Raw genomic sequence first — 19,828 nt, 5'->3', positions numbered from 1 at the left:
CCCCAAGCCCAGCCCAGTACAGGATATAATTTGCACTCTGTAGAGCCTATAAATGCCACTTTACATATAGAGCACTGCTCTGATTCAGGAGCAAAGTAAGCCATCTGTTCAGGCATTTATTTTCCTCAGGAGATTTCACTGTGTTTCTTTATCCTTCCCTGCTAAATGTGCACTACCCCCCCCCCCATTCATCATAAAACTCTAGGAACACTGAGCCACACATTGAGAAATTTCTTTCCCATTCATTTTTTTGTCAGAGCATTTCTCACAATTCTGTCCTACTTGGCATGGGTTCATTAGCCAAGGGACAACATTTAATTTATTTTTGTCTACAGTTGTCGGGCAGTTAGCATTCCATACATAACTCACTGGTTGGCATGAAGGCTTTACAAATCATATTTCAGGATTTTCTATACTGATCTATGCTATTCTAATCATTCTAAATGATTTCTGATGCGAAGCCAAAATAGGGGTGGAAATAGCCAGGACTTCATTGCAACAGTGAACAGTCTCCAGAATTACAAAGAGGGGAACAGCCCATGCGTCACAGAAATGTAGGAGACGCTGACAGTAAAAACAAAAACAAAAAAAACAAAAAACAACCAATAGGGTGAGCAGCATCATTTTTAACCACACTTATGGAATGAGAACAGAGCAACAAGATGGTCAGTAGCCATTTTATTTCCAACAGTAAAGTCAGGAAGATTTGTAGAGATTTTTTTAAAATGGCAAGTAGATCTTGTGGAAGAGACCCAACACGGTTTAAAAAGGCAAATCTGAATATAAAGAAGAGCTTCATAGAAAAATCTGACAGTGCAGTTGTGTATCACCAGTATATAATTTGCAACTGATTCTACCTTAATGCAGAAATGTTACTGCTTCCTATGGGTAACTGAAGAGCACTAATACACATCTCCCCTTCCACTCCCTCCTGCCCAACAATTTAAGGACTTTAAGTGGACACTGTGCCATATTTTGCAGTTTTAATAGATTTAAGAAAGCAGAACAAAACCTACATCAGACCCTGATCTTGGAAGCTGATCTGCATAGGCATGAAATCAGTGAGTCTCCACATAGGCACAGTGGAGATTAGATTACAGGATCAGGGCCCTAGTACTTTATGTCAATTATATTTGAACTTAACATTATGCGTTACCCTTCATCCAATCATAAAGCTGAGGACCAAAATAATTTTGGTCCTCTTCAACTATAGCCATTTCTACCACAGCAGTATTACACTTGCATCATAAAATATTCCTTTGAAATACCTTTAAATTCAAGCATGTAACCTTGTTTAAAGATGATTAACACAAGTCTTTCATTTTGTCAACACACTGAATTACCTGAAGAGTTCTGTTGCTTCTAGGAACTGAAGCTGTGCAAAGTGTATAAAACCTGCTTGCTGCAAGATTCGTTTGTACATTACCTGAAAGATGGGAGAAAAAGTGTTAGTTTTTTGAACGGAGTCGTTTACACTATCATTACTGCAATAGCTAACTACTTCACAAAGCATTCAATGAATGATATAGAACTATGCTTCTGAATTACTGCACATGATTTAAAATGCATAAGCTGAGGGTTTGATATCAGGTTTACTCAATAAAGAATTTTAAAAATGTTCCCTACATGAAATTTCTGAATATTTAAAACAGTTTTAGTCAAGACTCCTGAATGCAAATACAGATTGAAAAATTTAACTGCTCACTGCACCACATGACATCAGACTAAGTTTTCAGGACAAGTCAGGGTATACATCTTAAGTAGGGCTATCAAGCAATTAAAAAAATGAATTATGATTAATCATGCTGTTAAACAATATACCATTTAAATATTTTGTATGTTTTCTACATTTTCAAATATATTGATTTCAATTACAACACAGAATACAAAGTGTACAGTGCTCACTTTATATTATAAATATTATCACTGTAAAAATGATAAAAAATTAGTATTTTTCAATGCACATACAAGTACTGTAGTGCAATCTCTATCATGAAAGTTGAACTAACAAATGTAGAATTATGAACAAAAAATAACTGCATTCAAAATCAAATCAATGTAAAACTTTAGAGCCTACAAGTCCATTCAGTCCTACTTGTTCAGTCACTCAGCTAAACAAGTTTGTTTACATTTTCAAGAAATAATGCTGCCCGCTTCTTGTTTACAATGCCACCTGAAAGTGAGAACAGGTATTCACATGACACTGTTGTAGCCAGCGTCGCAAGATAATTTACGTGCCAGATGCACTAAAGATTCATGCTTCAACCACCACTCTATAGGACAAGCATCCCTCCTAATGAGGGGTTCTGCTCAATAAATGATCCAAAGCAGTGCAGATCGATGCATGCTCACTTTCACCATCTGAGTCAGATGCCACCAGCAGAAGGTTGATTTTCTTTTGGTGGTTCTGGTTCTGCAGTTTCCGCATCAGAGAGCGTTTCTCTTTTAAGACTTCTGAAAGCATGTTCCATACCTCATCCATCTCAGATTTTGGATGGCACTTCAGATTCTCAAACCTTGAGTCGAGTGCTGTAGCTATTTTTAGAAATCTCACATTGGTACCTTCTTTGCGTTTTGTCAAATCTGTTGTGAAAGTGTTCTTAAAACAAACATGTGCCAAGTCATCATCTGAAACTGCTGTGGCATGAAATATATGGCAGAACGCAGGTAAAACGGAACAGGAGACGTACAGTTCTCCCCCAAGGAGTTCAGTCACAGTAATAAACGCATTAATTTTTAATGAGCGTCGTCAACAGGGAAGCATGTCCTGTGGAATAGTGGTCGAAGCATGAAGAGGCATATGAATGCTTAGCATATCTGGCACATTAATATCTTGCAACGCCGGCTACAAAAGTGCCAGGCGAACGCCTGTTCTCACTTCCAGGTGACACTGTAAATAAGAAGCAGATGGCAGTATCTCCCATAAATGTAAACAAACTAGTTTGTCTTAGCGATTGGTTGAACAAGAAGTAGGACTGAGTGGACTTGCAGACTCTAAAATTTTAAATTGTTTTGTTTTTGAGTGCAGCTATGAAACCAAAAAAACAAAATCTACATGTATAAATTACACTTTCACCATAAAGAGATTACACTACAGTACTTGTATGTGAATTGAAAAATACTATTTGTTTATCATTTTTACAGTGCAAATAATAATAAAAATATAAAGTGAGCTCTGTATACTTTGTATTCTGTGTTGTAATAGAAATCAATATATCTGAAAGTGTAGAAAAACAAGCAAAAATATTTAATAAATTTTAATTGGTATTCTATTGTTTAACAGTGCAATTAATCACAATTAATTTTTTTGAGTTAATCGCATGAGTTAACTGCAATTAAATTAACGGCCCTACTTAAAAGGAGGAAGACAAAGAAAAGGGAAAGTGCAAGCAGACAGGTAGGAAGAGGCAGACCTTATAACAATTAGAAAGTGCTACAAAACTAAGGTTCTTCTAGTGTTTCTATTATAACTTTCCTTTTGAAGTTTTACTTTCAAAATTTTTTACATACTTGGCATACACATTTTCATCAACATGGAAATAGCATTTATTTTAATTAACTCACCCCCACCTATAAAAACAGAGGTGAAACTGACCAGTATATTTTAAGCTCAATGTTGATTTAGTGGTCACTAGATAAAGTTATATGCAATGTTTTAGGTATTCTCTGTATTAACAGAAGTATCTGTATTACTGAAAATATGGAGACAAGTACACTTCTCATATTGCAGTCTGCAGCACACCGGCTGGTGGTCACATGATGCTGGTTCCTCTTGTTTCCAGGAGCATCTATAGTTATGATAATCTGCCAGCTTCACTGACAGAAATTGATTTTTACACATTCTCTAAACAGTGTTATGAAAGCTGTCAACACACAGTGCTAACAGCTCCAATTTTCAACTAAAGTACCTAGGAAAATTGTAATATTCCTCAACAATCTATTGCATGTAGAAAGATACTGCACAAGAATCAGAGTCCTACGGCAGGGTGGATTGATTTACAAGTGATTTTAAGTGACCAACTTTAATCATGATTTAAATCAGCAAACAGGAAACTTTGATTTACATTGATATTAATTGTATTTTATATGTGCAAAATTTCAGTTATTTCTTAAACACAGCTTCACTCTCATTGGTTGATATAACCATTAACAGTTGATTTGCAACCAAATTTGGTATTTTTTTTTGCTATCTGAGAGGGTATTCTATCCCTATACATTTAAACAGTTATATGCTTAACACACGTATTCAAATTCTTAATTTTTACATTTATGATATACAATGGTGGACGATGCATTTCTTATTTACTAAGTAATTTTTTTACTCTCAATTTGTGTCAAGCTACATTTGAACGCAAACTAGAATTCAGTTAAAATGTATAAAAAGCATGTTGCTAGATACATAAAGTATCAAATTTTAGTTTAACCCAGCTTTATTAAGCAAAGGCTGTAGATAGTGAATTGATTATTTGTTTCTGGTCACTGTGGGCCAGATTTTCAAAGGTATTCAAGTGCCTAAAGATGCAGACAGGTGCCTAATGGGATTCTCTAAAGGGCCCAAGCAGGGCAAGGTGCCCAACTGCCATTGAAAGCAATGGGAGTTAAGCATCTAACCTGCTAAGGAGGTTTGAAAATCCTACTGGACACCTGCCTGAATCTGTAGATGCTTAAACCCTTTGAAAATCTGGCCCCATGTCCTTTTTGAGAACTAGCAGATCTCACTTTCTCCCCAACCTGTTTTTTTTCTTAGATTGGGAGTTGAAAAAGTAAGAAAGCTTGTTTTCCTCTTCCAAATTATGTCTCAACTTTGAGCTAACTAGTCCAAAAGAAATTATCTCTACACACCTGCTAGAAAAAGTTAAACCAAAAGTAATTTAAGGCCACAGCTTTTTTGCACAACAGAAAGTTCCTATATCTGCAAAAAAGCCAAGACAGACTATATATATTTAATGAAATTCAAGACATTGTGACATATATAAAGCTTGAGTTGACCTAAGAAGTTAAGATATTTTCCCCCAGATTCTGCATGACTAAAAAAGCAGCAGCCTTTAATTCATTAAAATTTGAGGAGGGCTCATTTATGCAGCATATTTTTATTTATATGATTTTAATAGATTATAGTAAATTTAGGCCTTAATACAGGCTAACAATTTCAAGTTCAATTTTAAGAAAAATGTATTTAATTTATATTAAAAAACTTTTAAGATCAATTTTTATCCACCTTGGTCATAACGGAATAGTTGACTGACTTGCCAAGGCTCATGCACTCAGTGAACCCAGTAAACGGGAGGGTTTATTCATTCTGTAAGACCATTTACAACAAACACAAAGGACTGTACATTAACAGTGACTAAGAAAGGCAAGACGACTCCGTTTCAGAAGTCATTTTTCCACCATGCCATTGAGCCTCTCCATAGTGCTGTATTTCAGGTGTCCCTAGAACTGAGGGCATATATGAACCATAATATAAATCTTGGAATATCAAGGCACAATGAAGGTTATCAATTGACTAGTGGTACCACTGAAGATCAACACCAACCAAAAAAAAAATAAATGTATTCATATCATCTGAAGAAGCCATTGTAATATAAATGTTAATTTAACAGTTTTTTTTGCCAGCTAGTTTAACACTATTGGCTCTGCATTTATGTCTGGAAAAATATAAAAAGCAAGCAGCAGCACTCTATCGTCTGGTTGTTTTCCGGCTGCTGAAAACTGCATATTATAGTTTGTTTTTTTGGAGAGGCGTCAAAATACAACCTGTTACAAAATAAGTTACCCCACATGCTTCTTTTCCCCTACCTTCTTTGTTTTGTGGATGTACTTTGTAAGGACCTTATAAGAATATTCCACATTGTTCCTTTAGGTTCATATAAGGAAAAATAGCTGCTCTTCGCAACTACAACTGACATGGACAAGTTTACTAAGATTAAATAAAAATGGAGGTGAAAAACTAGATATTTAAAATAGACATACTTTAAATAGGTCAAACAAAATAGCCAGAGGGCAGTGCAGAATAGTAAGAACAGGCTGCTGTACTTGCAACTGTTTGAACAACAATTCACCGGTCCTACAGAATCAAAATAACCGCTACAGAGTAGAATGTGTTTCCCAACCTCTGCTAAGTCCGTATATTTTCAAATAAGTTACTAACTTCCAGGAAAAATGACCATTTAAGCTCCATTTCATATTTATAAATCTACAGGCGATTTTAATGTTTGGTAAAATTATATTGTACAAAGAATGAAGAATTATTCAGGCAAAGAAATGTGCACCAGAAGCTTTCCCAAAACAAAGCTTGCATTTGAGTGTTCCAGCAAAACATGTTCAGAGTCATGTATAAAGTGCAATTTGCTAGATTTTTTTTTTTTTTTAAACTGGGCGACACATTTATATCAAGGGACAGAGCCTGATCTCAACAATGATAGAAACAGTTACTTGTGTCCCAAGACTTGCTTAGATGCAGTCTTTGAGCTATACGGCTATCATTGATAAATAATCAACACAGAAAAGATGCCCACAAAGAGGAAAAGCATTTTAAACAGAGGGTGCCAGCTCCTACATGCAGGCCTTGAAACAAGTGGTTTTGTCTGCCTCTTCTTTGTCCAAGCACAATGGCAGGCAGGCAGGCATTACTAACAGATTCCCTTGATCTCTGCCATCATAAAATGACCTACATTAAATTAGCCTCTTTCTTGAGAGAGAAAGGTAGAAATGGACAGCAAGGCTAAGACAAATTGTTGGACAAACCACTTTGGAAAGAAAAAAGGATTTGCAGTTTGCATTCTTAAAGTTCAAAGAATGGAAGGGAAGATCAAAATGCTGGGGGGGCGGGGGGGGGGGAATCAAACGCGCCAAGAAAGCAAGTGCTGGGTATTCTAAGGAAGAGGAGAAAATACACCTGGTGCAAGATTTGGTAATATTTCTAGTAAAAAGTTTTATAAAGGGATGAAGAAAATACTCCTTTTAAACTGAATTTTACTAAAGATTAGAACAAGAGACCCTGCTGGGAAAGAAAACTAAACAGGTACTTTGATTATCTGTCATCGCCACAGTCAAAGACTGCAAGGTTGATGCTGCTTCCAAACATCAGCTCTTTGATAACATTTTCAGAAAACTAGACTGTAGAAGTCAGCTGCTCCAGGATGACTTACCTTCCATTTTAACTTTATTTTGATGTTACTGAATGAGGATGGAAACTTTACAGACTGACTCCCTGTTTACCTATCAGTGTTTTCAACTAATTTTTAATTTCATCTTTAGACTTTGTCGGGATATGTTCTTCCTGGAAAAGTGAGTGCTTGTATCTATTTAGAAAGAAGCCCTTTGAGAATCCCCTTCTTCTAAAATTTCATCGCACCTTGCTTGTTTATAATTTTTTTTTAAATGATGCTTAAATAACCTCGCAAATAGGTGAGAAACCACACTTCTGTTATCCCAGCCCCATATCACCATGTATGTCTTCCTAAGAAATCAGTTCTGAAGAGAAGTTTTTCCTTCTGGATAGTAGGCTTTACTCATATTAAAAGCATTAAGACAATGTATCAAGCTTGTCTTCAGACTTGTAAACAGAAGCCCTTTTAGTCTTTTCAGAAGACTAAGAACTATAAAGATAACGAGCCTAAAAAATTAAATGAAAGCTTGGAAAAACATTCAAATAAAGGAAAACATTTGACATTAGAATTTAGGAGTAACACTAAAGCTAGAAATCTGAATTTGTGGATTAAAGGAGTGGTTGATTAGTAAAATCAGATCAGTGAGTGAGTAGGCAAAAATTTTCGTGAAGTCATTCTTGAGGCAAAATTCTATACATTGTTACAGCATGGAAGTGGATATTGGTTCTGGTGATTGCTATGCAGAATCATAGAATCATAGAATATCAGGGTTGGAAGGGACCCCAGAAGGTCATCTAGTCCAACCCCCTGCTCAAAGCAGGACCAAGTCCCAGTTAAATCATCCTAGCCAGGGCTTTGTCAAGCCTGTCCTTAAAAACCTCTAAGGAAGGAGATTCTACCACCTCCCTAGGTAACGCATTCCAGTGTTTCACCACCCTCTTAGTGAAAAAGTTTTTCCTAATATCCAATCTAAACCTCCCCCATTGCAACTTGAGACCATTACTCCTCGTTCTGTCATCTGCTACCATTGAGAACAGTCTAGAGCCATCCTCTTTGAAACCCCCTTTCAGGTAGTTGAAAGCAGCTATCAAATCCCCCCTCATTCTTCTCTTCTGCAGACTAAACAATCCCAGCTCCCTCAGCCTCTCCTCATAAGTCATGTGCTCTAGACCCCTAATCATTTTTGTTGCCCTTCGCTGTACTCTTTCCAATTTATCCACATCCTTCTTGTAGTGTGGGGCCCAAAACTGGACACAGTACTCCAGATGAGGCCTCACCAGTGTCGAATAGAGGGGAACGATCACGTCCCTCGATCTGCTCGCTATGCCCCTACTTATACATCCCAAAATGCCATTGGCCTTCTTGGCAACAAGGGCACACTGCTGACTCATATCCAGCTTCTCGTCCACTGTCACCCCTAGGTCCTTTTCCGCAGAACTGCTGCCGAGCCATTCGGTCCCTAGTCTGTAGCGGTGCATTGGATTCTTCCATCCTAAGTGCAGGACCCTGCACTTATCCTTATTGAACCTCATTAGATTTCTTTTGGCCCAATCTTCCAATTTGTCTAGGTCCTTCTGTATCCTATCCCTCCCCTCCAGCGTATCTACCACTCCTCCCAGTTTAGTATCATCCGCAAATTTGCTGAGAGTGCAATCCACACCATCCTCCAGATCATTTATGAAGATATTGAACAAAACGGGCCCCAGGACCGACCCCTGGGGCACTCCACTTGACACCGGCTGCCAACTAGACATGGAGCCATTGATCACTACCCGTTGAGCCCGACAATCTAGCCAGCTTTCTACCCACCTTATAGTGCATTCATCCGGCCCATACTTCCTTAACTTGCTGACAAGAATGCTGTGGGAGACCGTGTCAAAAGCTTTGCTAAAGTCAAGAAACAATACATCCACTGCTTTCCCTTCATCCACAGAACAAGTAATCTCATCATAAAAGGCGATTAGATTAGTCAGGCATGACCTTCCCTTGGTGAATCCATGCTGACTGTTCCTGATCACTTTCCTCTCCTCTAAGTGCTTCAGGATTGATTCTTTGAGGACCTGCTCCATGATTTTTCCAGGGACTGAGGTGAGGCTGACCGGCCTGTAGTTCCCAGGATCCTCCTTCTTCCCTTTTTTAAAGATGGGCACTACATTAGCCTTTTTCCAGTCATCCGGGACTTCCCCCGTTCGCCACGAGTTTTCAAAGATAATGGCCAAGGGCTCTGCAATCACAGCCGCCAATTCCCTCAGCACTCTCGGATGCAATTCGTCCGGCCCCATGGACTTGTGCACGTCCAGCTTTTCTAAATAGTCCCTAACCACCTCTATCTCTACAGAGGGCTGGCCATCTCTTCCCCATTTTGTGATGCCCAGCACAGCAGTCTGGGAGCTGACCTTGTTAGTGAAAACAGAGGCAAAAAAAGCATTGAGTACATTAGCTTTTTCCACATCCTCTGTCACTAGCTTGCCTCCCTCATTCAGTAAGGGGCCCACACTTTCCTTGGTTTTCTTCTTGTTGCCAACATACCTGAAGAAACCCTTCTTGTTACTCTTGACATCTCTTGCTAGCTGCAGCTCCAGGTGCGATTTGGCCCTCCTGATATCTTTCCTACATGCCCGAGCAATATTTTTATACTCTTCCCTGGTCATATGTCCAACCTTCCACTTCTTGTAAGCTTCTTTTTTATGTTTAAGATCCGCTAAGATTTCACCATTAAGCCAAGCTGGTCGCCTGCCATATTTACTATTCTTTCGACTCATCGGGATGGTTTGTCCCTGTAACCTCAACAGGGATTCCTTGAAATACAGCCAGCTCTCCTGGACTCCCTTCCCTTTCATGTTAGTCCCCCAGGGGATCCTGGCCATCTGTTCCCTGAGGGAGTCAAAGTCTGCTTTCCTGAAGTCCAGGGTCCGTATCCTGCTGCTTACCTTTCTTCCCTGCGTCAGGATCCTGAACTCAACCAACTCATGGTCACTGCCTCCCAGATTCCCATCCACTTTTGCTTCCCCCACTAATTCTACCCGGTTTGTGAGCAGCAGGTCAAGAAAAACGCTCCCCCTAGTTGGCTCCCCTAGCACTTGCACCAGGAAATTGTCCCCTACGCTTTCCAAAAACTTCCTGCATTGTCTATGCACCGCTGTATTGCTCTCCCAGCAGATATCAGGAAAATTAAAGTCACCCATGAGAATCAGGGCATGCGATCTAGTAGCTTCCGTGAGTTGCCGGAAGAAAGCCTCATCCACCTCATCCCCCTGGTCCGGTGGTCTATAGCAGACTCCCACCATGACATCACTCTTGTTGCACACACTTCTAAACTTAATCCAGAGACACTCAGGTTTTTCCACAGTTTCGTACCGGAGCTCTGAGCAGTCATACTGCTCCCTTACATACAGTGCTACTCCCCCACCTTTTCTGCCCTGCCTGTCCTTCCTGAACAGTTTATAACCATCCATGACTGTACTCCAGTCATGTGAGTTATCCCACCAAGTCTCTGTTATTCCAATCACGTCATAATTCCTTGACATCACCAGGACCTCCAGTTCTCCCTGCTTGTTTCCAAGGCTTTGTGCATTTGTATATAAGCACTTGAGATAACCTGCTTCTGAGATTGAGATTTGTCTGCTTCTTGGAAAGTATCCACCAACGTAGATCTGCCAGTGTTGTAATATTTGTCTTCAAATGGTAAACTCCACATATGAATGTCTCCAGTGCATTTATGACCTCACCAGTGACTGTCTCAGCCATTCAGAGCTGGAAAGACCCTTTGGAGGCCGAATTAAATGCCTTCCAGTAAGATAATTTGATCTTTTCAGCTAATGTTACAGTAACGTCAAGGCCTGAAACAGTGTGGAAATAGGGCAGCACAGTGACTTTTAATGGTTCAAGAGATAGTAGCATCTGAGGATATACAGTGATTCTGTTCACCAGTAGTAGGCACAAAAACAATCTTCTGGAAGTCTTTGGTAGCATCCCACAGAGAGCACTAGAACATCCGTGTCCTGTGCAAAAAAATCCGAGTTTAGTAGCACTTCTCTTTGTGACACTGATGGCATGCAAGATAATTCTAATGGCAGCCTCCTCATGGGACCTACAAAGAAACTCCACTGAGCAGCATGAGGCAGCAGCTTCATTATGCTATGCAACAACAAAAATATTTGTTCAATTCTTTACATGCTGGAGCATTTTTCCTGCAAGATTCATCCTTTGTGCGAGTATGGGACAGTAGCTTCTTCACTGCAACATTAGGGATGTTTATGGAATCAATGATTTTGTATTGGACAGGTGCAATGCTATGGAGTCTTCTTTTTGGTAAGATTTTTAATTGATTCTTCTGCATACATGTCAAACACGAGGTGAACTTCAACATAGGTCCAGTATTTTCTCTGTAGTCTCATAATTAAGTGGTCAACCAAATTCAAGCAGGTGTTACAAGTTTCTGGTTTGTTGAGAGTTTATCCCTCAGCCATACCAACTACGATTTCTATGCTGAAAGACCTCTGCTTGCATAAGGCACTGGGTCACATTGTCAGTAGATGCTGGCTTGGGAATACCATGCCCAGAATGCACAGGATTGCTTTTGGTCTTGCACATATGCCCAGTATCATGCTGCCTGGTAGGTGACACAGCTAAGAGTGCCAAGCTTAAGTCAGACTGCCAGAAACTGGTGGTATATTCTATCCTAAGATTTCACCAAGTCAAAATACTATACTAGTTATTATAAAGCCATAGACAATCTCTTTCAGACACTCTAACCCCTCATGCACCACCCAGATAAACCAGACTTCTGCAATAAATGGGTTATTAAAACCCCAAAAATCACATGTATTAGGTTCTTCCACTTCCAAAAACCACACATACACCCCTGGTCAAAATATACTTCAGATCTTACCTAAAAACCATACTGGCAGCCAAACTTTTAGTAACTAAAAACAAAAAGTTTATTAATAGAAAAGAGTTAAGAGGTTAAAATGAATTGTATAATTACAGTTCATTTCAGAGTTTGTAGAACAGAATAATAGCAGTGATGTTAAATATGCCAGTTTGTAATAAGTCTCTCTAGTTCATCCTAAACATTGGGGTCCTCAGTTCATTGTTCAAAGCTCTTTGTTAGAAATCATAATCCAAAGATGTGGAGCAGGAAAGAGACAAATCAATGTCACAATCTGCAATTTATACTCTTAGTTTAGATACATGAAAAGTTAATGGCAAAACATGGAGTCCTGGGTCACATGTGCCTTGCTGAGACATGAGGCAAGCATTGCCTATGTGCTGCCTGAAGAGACATCAGGAGGACTCTCTGGAAGAGATGATTGTCCTTAATAGGCCATCAAGCAGGGTGGCTAGGCTTGATGTAAATCTGTTTTGGGAGTGTTACCCAAAAACACAACAGGTTTGAGATACAAATACACAGCAAAGTTTCATAACTTCATATACAATAATGACATGCATATAAACAGGCTAATCATACTGATCAGACTATAATTTTTCCGATGATACCTTACCTGATTTATCACAATTATGCAACAGTGGTGATATATCAACGATAATACATTAGTGAAAACATGGTCATCTCTCTTTTATACAGTATCACCCCTTGTTCCATCACATTCGAACACATATTGTGGTACCATGAAGAACTTGTACTTCCCCAAAGTCTCATACAGATCAGCACCACACAGATTACGGTGCAACCAGGACACGAGCAAATAATGATCTGTCTGCAGTTAGCTCTGTAACAGTTCTGACCACCTTCACACTGACTTTCTTCTTTGCATCTGAGCACAGCTTCAGTCTGTTCTTACCTGGAGCCTACAGATGTATGAAGTCTCAAAACCTAAAGAATTATCCAAGACTCCATCAAAGTCATGATCCAAAATAGCCATTCAACTGATAACCTATAGCTATTTCATCACTGAAGATGCCTTGCATCTTGACATTAATGAGTTCCAGTCAGTTATATGCGAATGGGTTGCCAGTCAGAGTAAGTTCATCTTGTAGCTTTAAAATTGCCCCTTCCTGGCATTTAACAGCACCTAATGAGTTTACATCAGCGGTGGGCAATCTGTGGCCTGCCCACCACTGGTTTAAATGGTGCATGGTTACTTCTGCTATGCTTAAAGTTTTGTTCAAAATTCAGTTGAGTTTGGGATTGGGGGTGGGGGGAGAAGAGCACTGATGCTGTTTCATACCCCACCAATCTCCCAAAGGCTTTCACCACTCTGTTTTCGTGTTCTAGGGCTTCATCTAAACCAAGTGCACAGCAGGGAACCGGCAACCTTTTAACAACCCAGTTTCCTTTTTGAAATTCCTCATTTTTATTTTTATATAAATAAATACCACTGAATCGCTTTTTTTTTTTTGCCAGTGATGACAAATGAACTTGAAGCTCTCCTTCCATTTACAACAAACAATCTATAACATTAAAAAAATTAATCAGGTATCACATTCTGAGCATTAACTAACAGTACTGTCAGTTGAAAGCCACAATTTAACTTTGTGGGGACTGAATATTTGATATGTCTGTGTTAAAATACACTGGAAAAAAAGTTGATTTTGAACATTTTCTTGAATATATTTACATAATTGTTTGAGATTTGCCATGTTTGGTACCATTACGTTCCTGGGAGAAAGGGCTTTCAAATGCTACCAAACTCAACCCATTTCCAATGACACTGTATTATCAGTTTTCCACCAACCAGAGAACTTGGAAGGGCAATGATTCCTCCACTGCCTTGCTACAGAAGGTGACACCATTGAAATAATTGTGCATTTTTTTAAAAATGCAAAAAGACCTTCCTTGACTTTCTATCATTAACTTGCCCACTGAATTACAGATGCTCCCAAACTATTGAGAAAAACCCATTGTTGAATGTCATTATAGTGACCAAAGACGGCCTCAAAAGAGAAGGAAGTCAGAGAAAGATAATTAATGGTGCTTTGGAACAATGTGTATTTCTACAAGTTTAAAAATGTCATTAACTTGAATAAAAATAAATCTTATTTCGAACAGATTCATTTATTGGATCAATATTTTATTACATTTCTTGAGCATTTGAAGCTTTTTTTTTTTTTTTTTTTTTTTAAGAACTATGTTCTTTTATCACATTTGTGGTAACTTAATGCTACTTCTCTGTATATTTGGCCTTCCACTACAAAAGTGTTTATTAGTATATTTACTCCACTCTGTCATCGAGGACAGATCTCCACTATAAACTACATTGCTCAGGAGTGTGAAAAATCCACACCCCTGAGCAACACAGTTATACTGAGCTAATCCCTGGTGTAGATAATGCTATATCAATAGGAGGGCTTCACCCATCAACACAGCTACTGCCCTTTCATGGAAGTGGATTAACTACACCAACAGAAGCAGCTCTCCCATTGGTGTAGTAGTGTCTTCACCAAAGCCTGCAGCTCAGCATTTTAAGTGTGGACCTGCTCTTAGAAGCCCACACATGTAGGAGGAAGGGAACAGATACACTCATCTCAATGGCTCAACAAAAGTAGTTTCCAACTGAGATTCTGCCTCATGAATGCTTGTGATGACAGCCAATAGTCATAATAGAATCATAGAACTGGAAAGGACCTCGAGAGGTCATCTACTCCAGTCCCCTGAACTCATGGCAGGACTAAGTATTATCTAGTATTCTCTTAAGTCAGCACTGAATTTCACTTTTTAAAAACGCATCCATAAATAACTAAATCACACATATACATGTGTGTAACTAAGATTGTATTTGTCAGGGGTTACGACAGGTGTCTGAGTCAAGTGTTATGGGTTCTATTCCTGACTGCCATCACCTCACGTGGTTAAGTCACTTTTGCTTTAGTTTTCCATCCACCCTGCATCTATGGAATGGGCATAAAGCCTACTTTGCAATGCAGGGCTGGTGCAACCACTAGGCGAACTAGGTGGTCGCCTAGGGGGCCAAGTAGTTGGGGGTGGCCAAAAGCGTGCTCTGGGGAGGTGGTGGAGCAGAGGTGAACTGGGGCGGGGGAGGGCTGCCTGCAGCAAATAATGGGGGGGGGTGCACAGGAGAACCGCTCCCTGCCCCAGCTCACCTCTGCTCCGCCTCCTCCCCTGAGCATGCCGCCCTGCTCTGCTTCTCTCCCTCCCAGGCTTGCGCGTCAAACTGCTGATTGGCGCCATAAGCCTGGGAGGCGGAAGAAGCGGCGGTGTGCTCGGGGAGAAGGCAGGGCAGAGGTGAGCTGGGGCAGGGAGTTGCCACACGCAGCTCCCCGGGCCAAGGGAGAGGGGCCCAGCTGCCGCAGAGCTGGGGGGAGGGAAGGGGTGGGCAGGCGCACGTTGGAAGTTTCGCCTAGGGCATGAAACATCCTTGTATTGGCCCTTTTTGAATGTTTGTGAGGCATTCATATTCATAAAGCATTGAGACCCTTAGATGGAAACTTGGAGCTAGACAAAAATTCAGACTAGAAAAAGGTGCATTTTTTGTTTATTTTTAATAGTGAGGGTAATTAACAATGGAATAACTTATCAAGGGTTGCGGTGAATTCTCCATCACTGGAATTTTTTTAATCTAGAAAGGATGTTCTTCTAAAGAGATATGTTCTAATCCAATCACAACTATTAGACTTGAAGCAGAACATAATCCAGGCAAGTCCTATAGCCTGTTTTATGTAGCAGTCAGACTAGATCACCACAATGGTCCCTTCTGAATGTCTTAAAATTTAGAAAATGTTACCCAACTGATAAGATTTCATAAACTAAAAACAAAGATTGCAAAAGAAACTGATCCACATCCACACAAACAATTGTTTTTTCTCCTTAAAACCAAAATGTCTTGTTCTGTAATCTTAAAAATGTGTTAAATAAATAGTTGGACAGATACTTTACAAAAATTTGCCCATGTGGTTCTTTACTTATTCTCAAGTTTGGGGTTTGTATTTTTAATTATATGCTCTATAGACCATGATTTCAAAGAAATCACAACACTGAAAAAGTGAGATGATTTTACCATGATGAGGCAACCTCCCCTGCACAAGGAGAGCCTAGATAAAAAGCACAACCCTTCATTAGCTTTTCTATCTATTCTCTCACCATCTCACTTGTATAGCAAAAAAGAAAAGGCGTACTTGTGGCACCTTAGAGACTAACAAATTTATTTGAGCATAAGCTTTCGTGAGCTACAGCTCACTTCATCGGATGATGAAGTGAGCTGTAGCTCACGAAAGCTTATGCTCAAATAAATTTGTTAGTCTCTAAGGTGCCACAAGTACGCCTTTTCTTTTTTGCGAATACAGACTAACACGACTGCTACTCAAACTTCTATAGCACATGATTTCTTTACTAGCATGATAGAACATGCACCATCTTTTAATTATGCCATTAACACCTTTGAGAAACTGTAGAGAGAGAAGACATCCACGCAGCAGTACTCAGCACTGCCAACTCATCATCACTTCCAACCCGGAGTCAACGCAGCAGCATACCCATCTCCTCAGACCCAAGGAATAGGAGATATTTGATTTCTCCCTAGAGAGCTCTCACTCTTCAGTTACTTCTTTGCCACTGGACCAGATTCCACATATTTTCACATATGTTCAAGGTAGGACAAACCTGAAATTTCTCTTTTGGAATGTTCCTTCGGGCTGCCTTTGCTAAGATTAGGGCTTCTTCCACTCTGTGGCTGCTTAGAAGATCCTGAATCTGTCTTTCTAAAGGTAACGGCACCAAGATGTACACACCTTTATTGGTAGCTACAATTACCTTTCCTGAGTAGAGAAGACAAAAAAAATTGGCAATTGGCATTTTGAACAGTACAAACTGATTTCTAGAGACTTCATTAAACGTTAACATTGCTATAGAATAACAAATGGTATAAAAATTTAGTTGTCTTTGTTTTCAAGTTCTGAAGCTCATCTTTGCAATTAATATCTTTAAGTTTGTCCTTAAAAAACTATAAAAATAAATTTTAAGTCCACTCAAACTAGCAATTTTTCTTAGTTTTCACAGGCATTAATGTGTGTTCATGTACAGAAAGTTTTCTGTACATCTTAGTATATCATGAAACAGTGGGGGAAAAAGGTGCACCCCAGCCTGCAAACCTGTATTTGCATATTTGTCAGGGAAGAACCAAAACCAGAATCATCATACTCTCAACACAAGTGCCACCTTGTTCTGTGACCAAGCTCTTAAAACCAGACCTAGAGTAACATATAGCCGATTGCTGATATATTACTGAGTTCTGAGAGTGGTCAGTGTTTTGCCTTCCATTGGCTCACAGGGACAGCAACATTGCCTATGCTGGTACTGCTTAGATGATTCATGCTTTAGTGAACTGTAGGCTTGAAAACAAATTCCAGTGCAACTTAGCACAGTTCTACCATAATATACAAAGCTATATTATATTCCATGTAGATATGAAACTAAATCCATAGCTAAAGGAAAGCCATCTTGAAATCACTTCTAAAGTATTTTTTGGCATTATTTTTATGGATATGACCTATGTTTACTAAACAAAAAACATCGGTATTTTCAATTTTTCACTATCTGCATTTGTCAGCTTTTTATGTACAACCTGTTTACCCTGTTTCTGATTATCTTATACAGCAACCAAAGAGAAAAAGTGTTATAAAGTGTGATTCCACACCTACAAAAGGTGGCAGGAGAAGGAGTTATCTGCAGAAGTATTACCACAAACTACTCAACTCGCTTACAAAATTTTAAGTTGAGTGTTCCTCTGAAGGAAAAATTTGTCAAATTACAAGTGAGGGCTTCACTGGCAGACACACCTGCTCCACTTTATGCACGAGTCGTCTGACTGATACCATTGTGCATAAAGTTTGCAAGTGTTACTTTATTCAGTTCAAAACCAATCTCAAAAGAATCTTTTAACTGGAGGTTCTTTGAGCTGTGTGGTCCCTGTCTGTATTCCACTGGGGGTTACACATGAGTACCATGAGCCAGCAGCTGGAGAATTTGAAAGTAGCATCCGTTGGTCCACACAGACATGCCCTGGCTCACCTCGTGTCTCCGACCAAGGGGATAAAAAGCAGAGCAGACCGACTGCCTCTCCAGTTCCTTCTCCACTGTGAATCAGAGGAGAAGAGGGTGGTTGGAGGAATACAGATAGGGACTACGCATCTCAAAGAGCCTCCAATTACATGTAAGTAAACTCCTCCTCTTCTTCCAGTGATGGTCCCTATTGTATTCCACTGAAGGTTATTACCGAGCAGTACTTAAGTAGGAGGAGGGTGCAAGGATGTAAATGGTAGGGCTGAGCAAAGGACAGCCCTTCTAAAGGAGGCATCAGCAGAGGAGTCCTGGACTAGGGCATAGTGTCTCGCAAAGGTGTGAACGGAGCCCCATGTGGCTGCTTTACAGATCTCAAGAAGGGATACCTCCTGAAGTGATGCCATAGTCATTGCTTGTGCTCTCATGGAATGAGCTCTTATCCCATGGTGGGGGGGAAGGTTTGAGAGTTGATAGTGTAGAATGCAGTTAGAGATCCATTTGGAGATCCTCTGAGTAGAGATCACTTGTCCCCCAAGTTTGTTATAATGATAACTAGTCTCTGGGACTTCAATTGGCCTTTTACCTACAAAGACCACCACCAAGGACTGCTGGACATCAAAAGTGTGGACTCTGTTCCTCTGAGGAAGTGTGCAGTTTAGGAAAGAACAACTAAATGGATTGATTGGTTCAAGTGGCTCAAGTGAAATTTCAAAACCACCTTGGGAGGTGAATTTGGGTAAACGTAGCGGAACTTTATCTTCACGGAATACAACATAAGGAGGATCTGCCATCATCGCTCCAAGCTTGCCAACCCTTCTGACTGAGGGGAATGGCTACAAGGAATGCAACTTTTGTGGAGAGAAGGGAAATGGAGCAAGAAGCTAGGGGTTTAAAGGGTGGTATTGTGAGTGCTAAGAGAACAAGGTTCAAGTCCCACAGAGAAGTAGACTTGTGAATAGGTGGAAAGGTTCTGATTAGGCCTTTCCAAAATCTAGTGGTCAGTGGGGGAGCGAAGACTGAGTAATACTCAGAAGGAGGATGGCAGGCACTAATCGCTACCAAGTGGACTTGTAAGGAGCTGATGGATAGCACTGATGCTTTTGGAGAAGGGATACAATCTAAAATGAGAGGGATATCCGCATCTTCTGGAATAACATTCCTTTGATGTGTCTGAAGAGAAAAAATTTCTACTTAACCAGATAGCATTGCCTAGTAGAATCCTTCCTAGTGTTAGGAAGTATGTCTCGTATGACTGTGGAACATGAAAAGGAGTACTTGTGGCACCTTAGAGACTAACAAATTTATTAGAGCATAAGCTTTCGTGAGCTACAGCTCACTTCATCGGAGTGAGCTGTAGCTCACGAAAGCTTATGCTCTAATAAATTTGTTAGTCTCTAAGGTGCCACAAGTACTCCTTTTCTTTTTGCGAATACAGACTAACACGGCTGCTACTCTGAAACCTGTGGAACATGAGTGTTCGAAGGATGATGCCCATCCAAAAAGCAAGCCCTGAGGTAAAGCGAATACAGACTGGCATGCTTGATCTTGCCATTCCATGAGGTCAGAAGCTCAGGGAATGTTGGGAGGAGGATCGCTATTCAAGATTACATGCACAGGAGATTTAGGAACCAAAATTGTCTAAGCCAGTACAGGGCAATCATGATAACTCATGCCCCGTCCTACCAGCTTTTGCACAAAACTCATGACAGGGGTTGTAGCAGAAGACATGCATAGTTCA

General features: G+C 39.9%; 1 protein-coding gene across 3 annotated transcripts in view; it reads right to left on the bottom strand.

Moving 5' to 3' along the window:
• The window catches only part of TGFBRAP1 (transforming growth factor beta receptor associated protein 1), a 66,888-nt gene that overhangs the window by 27,227 nt on the left and 19,833 nt on the right, over nt 1-19,828 (bottom strand). For all 3 annotated transcript variants that reach the window (XR_006280426.1, XM_038385004.2, XM_038384995.2), the window contains exons 4-5: nt 16,693-16,847; nt 1,344-1,426 (exon numbers count right to left, since the gene is read on the bottom strand). Coding sequence is in view for 2 of the 3 variants with exons in the window: in XM_038385004.2 (XP_038240932.1) it covers nt 1,344-1,426; nt 16,693-16,847 (238 nt within the window). In the remaining variant the exon portion in view is untranslated. The remainder of the gene's footprint in view (nt 1-1,343; nt 1,427-16,692; nt 16,848-19,828) is intronic.

This window comes from Dermochelys coriacea, chromosome 1 (genome assembly GCF_009764565.3).
Source record: "Dermochelys coriacea isolate rDerCor1 chromosome 1, rDerCor1.pri.v4, whole genome shotgun sequence".
In the NCBI taxonomy this organism is placed as follows: domain Eukaryota; kingdom Metazoa; phylum Chordata; order Testudines; family Dermochelyidae; genus Dermochelys; species Dermochelys coriacea.
This window is presented reverse-complemented; position numbering and strand designations above follow the sequence as displayed.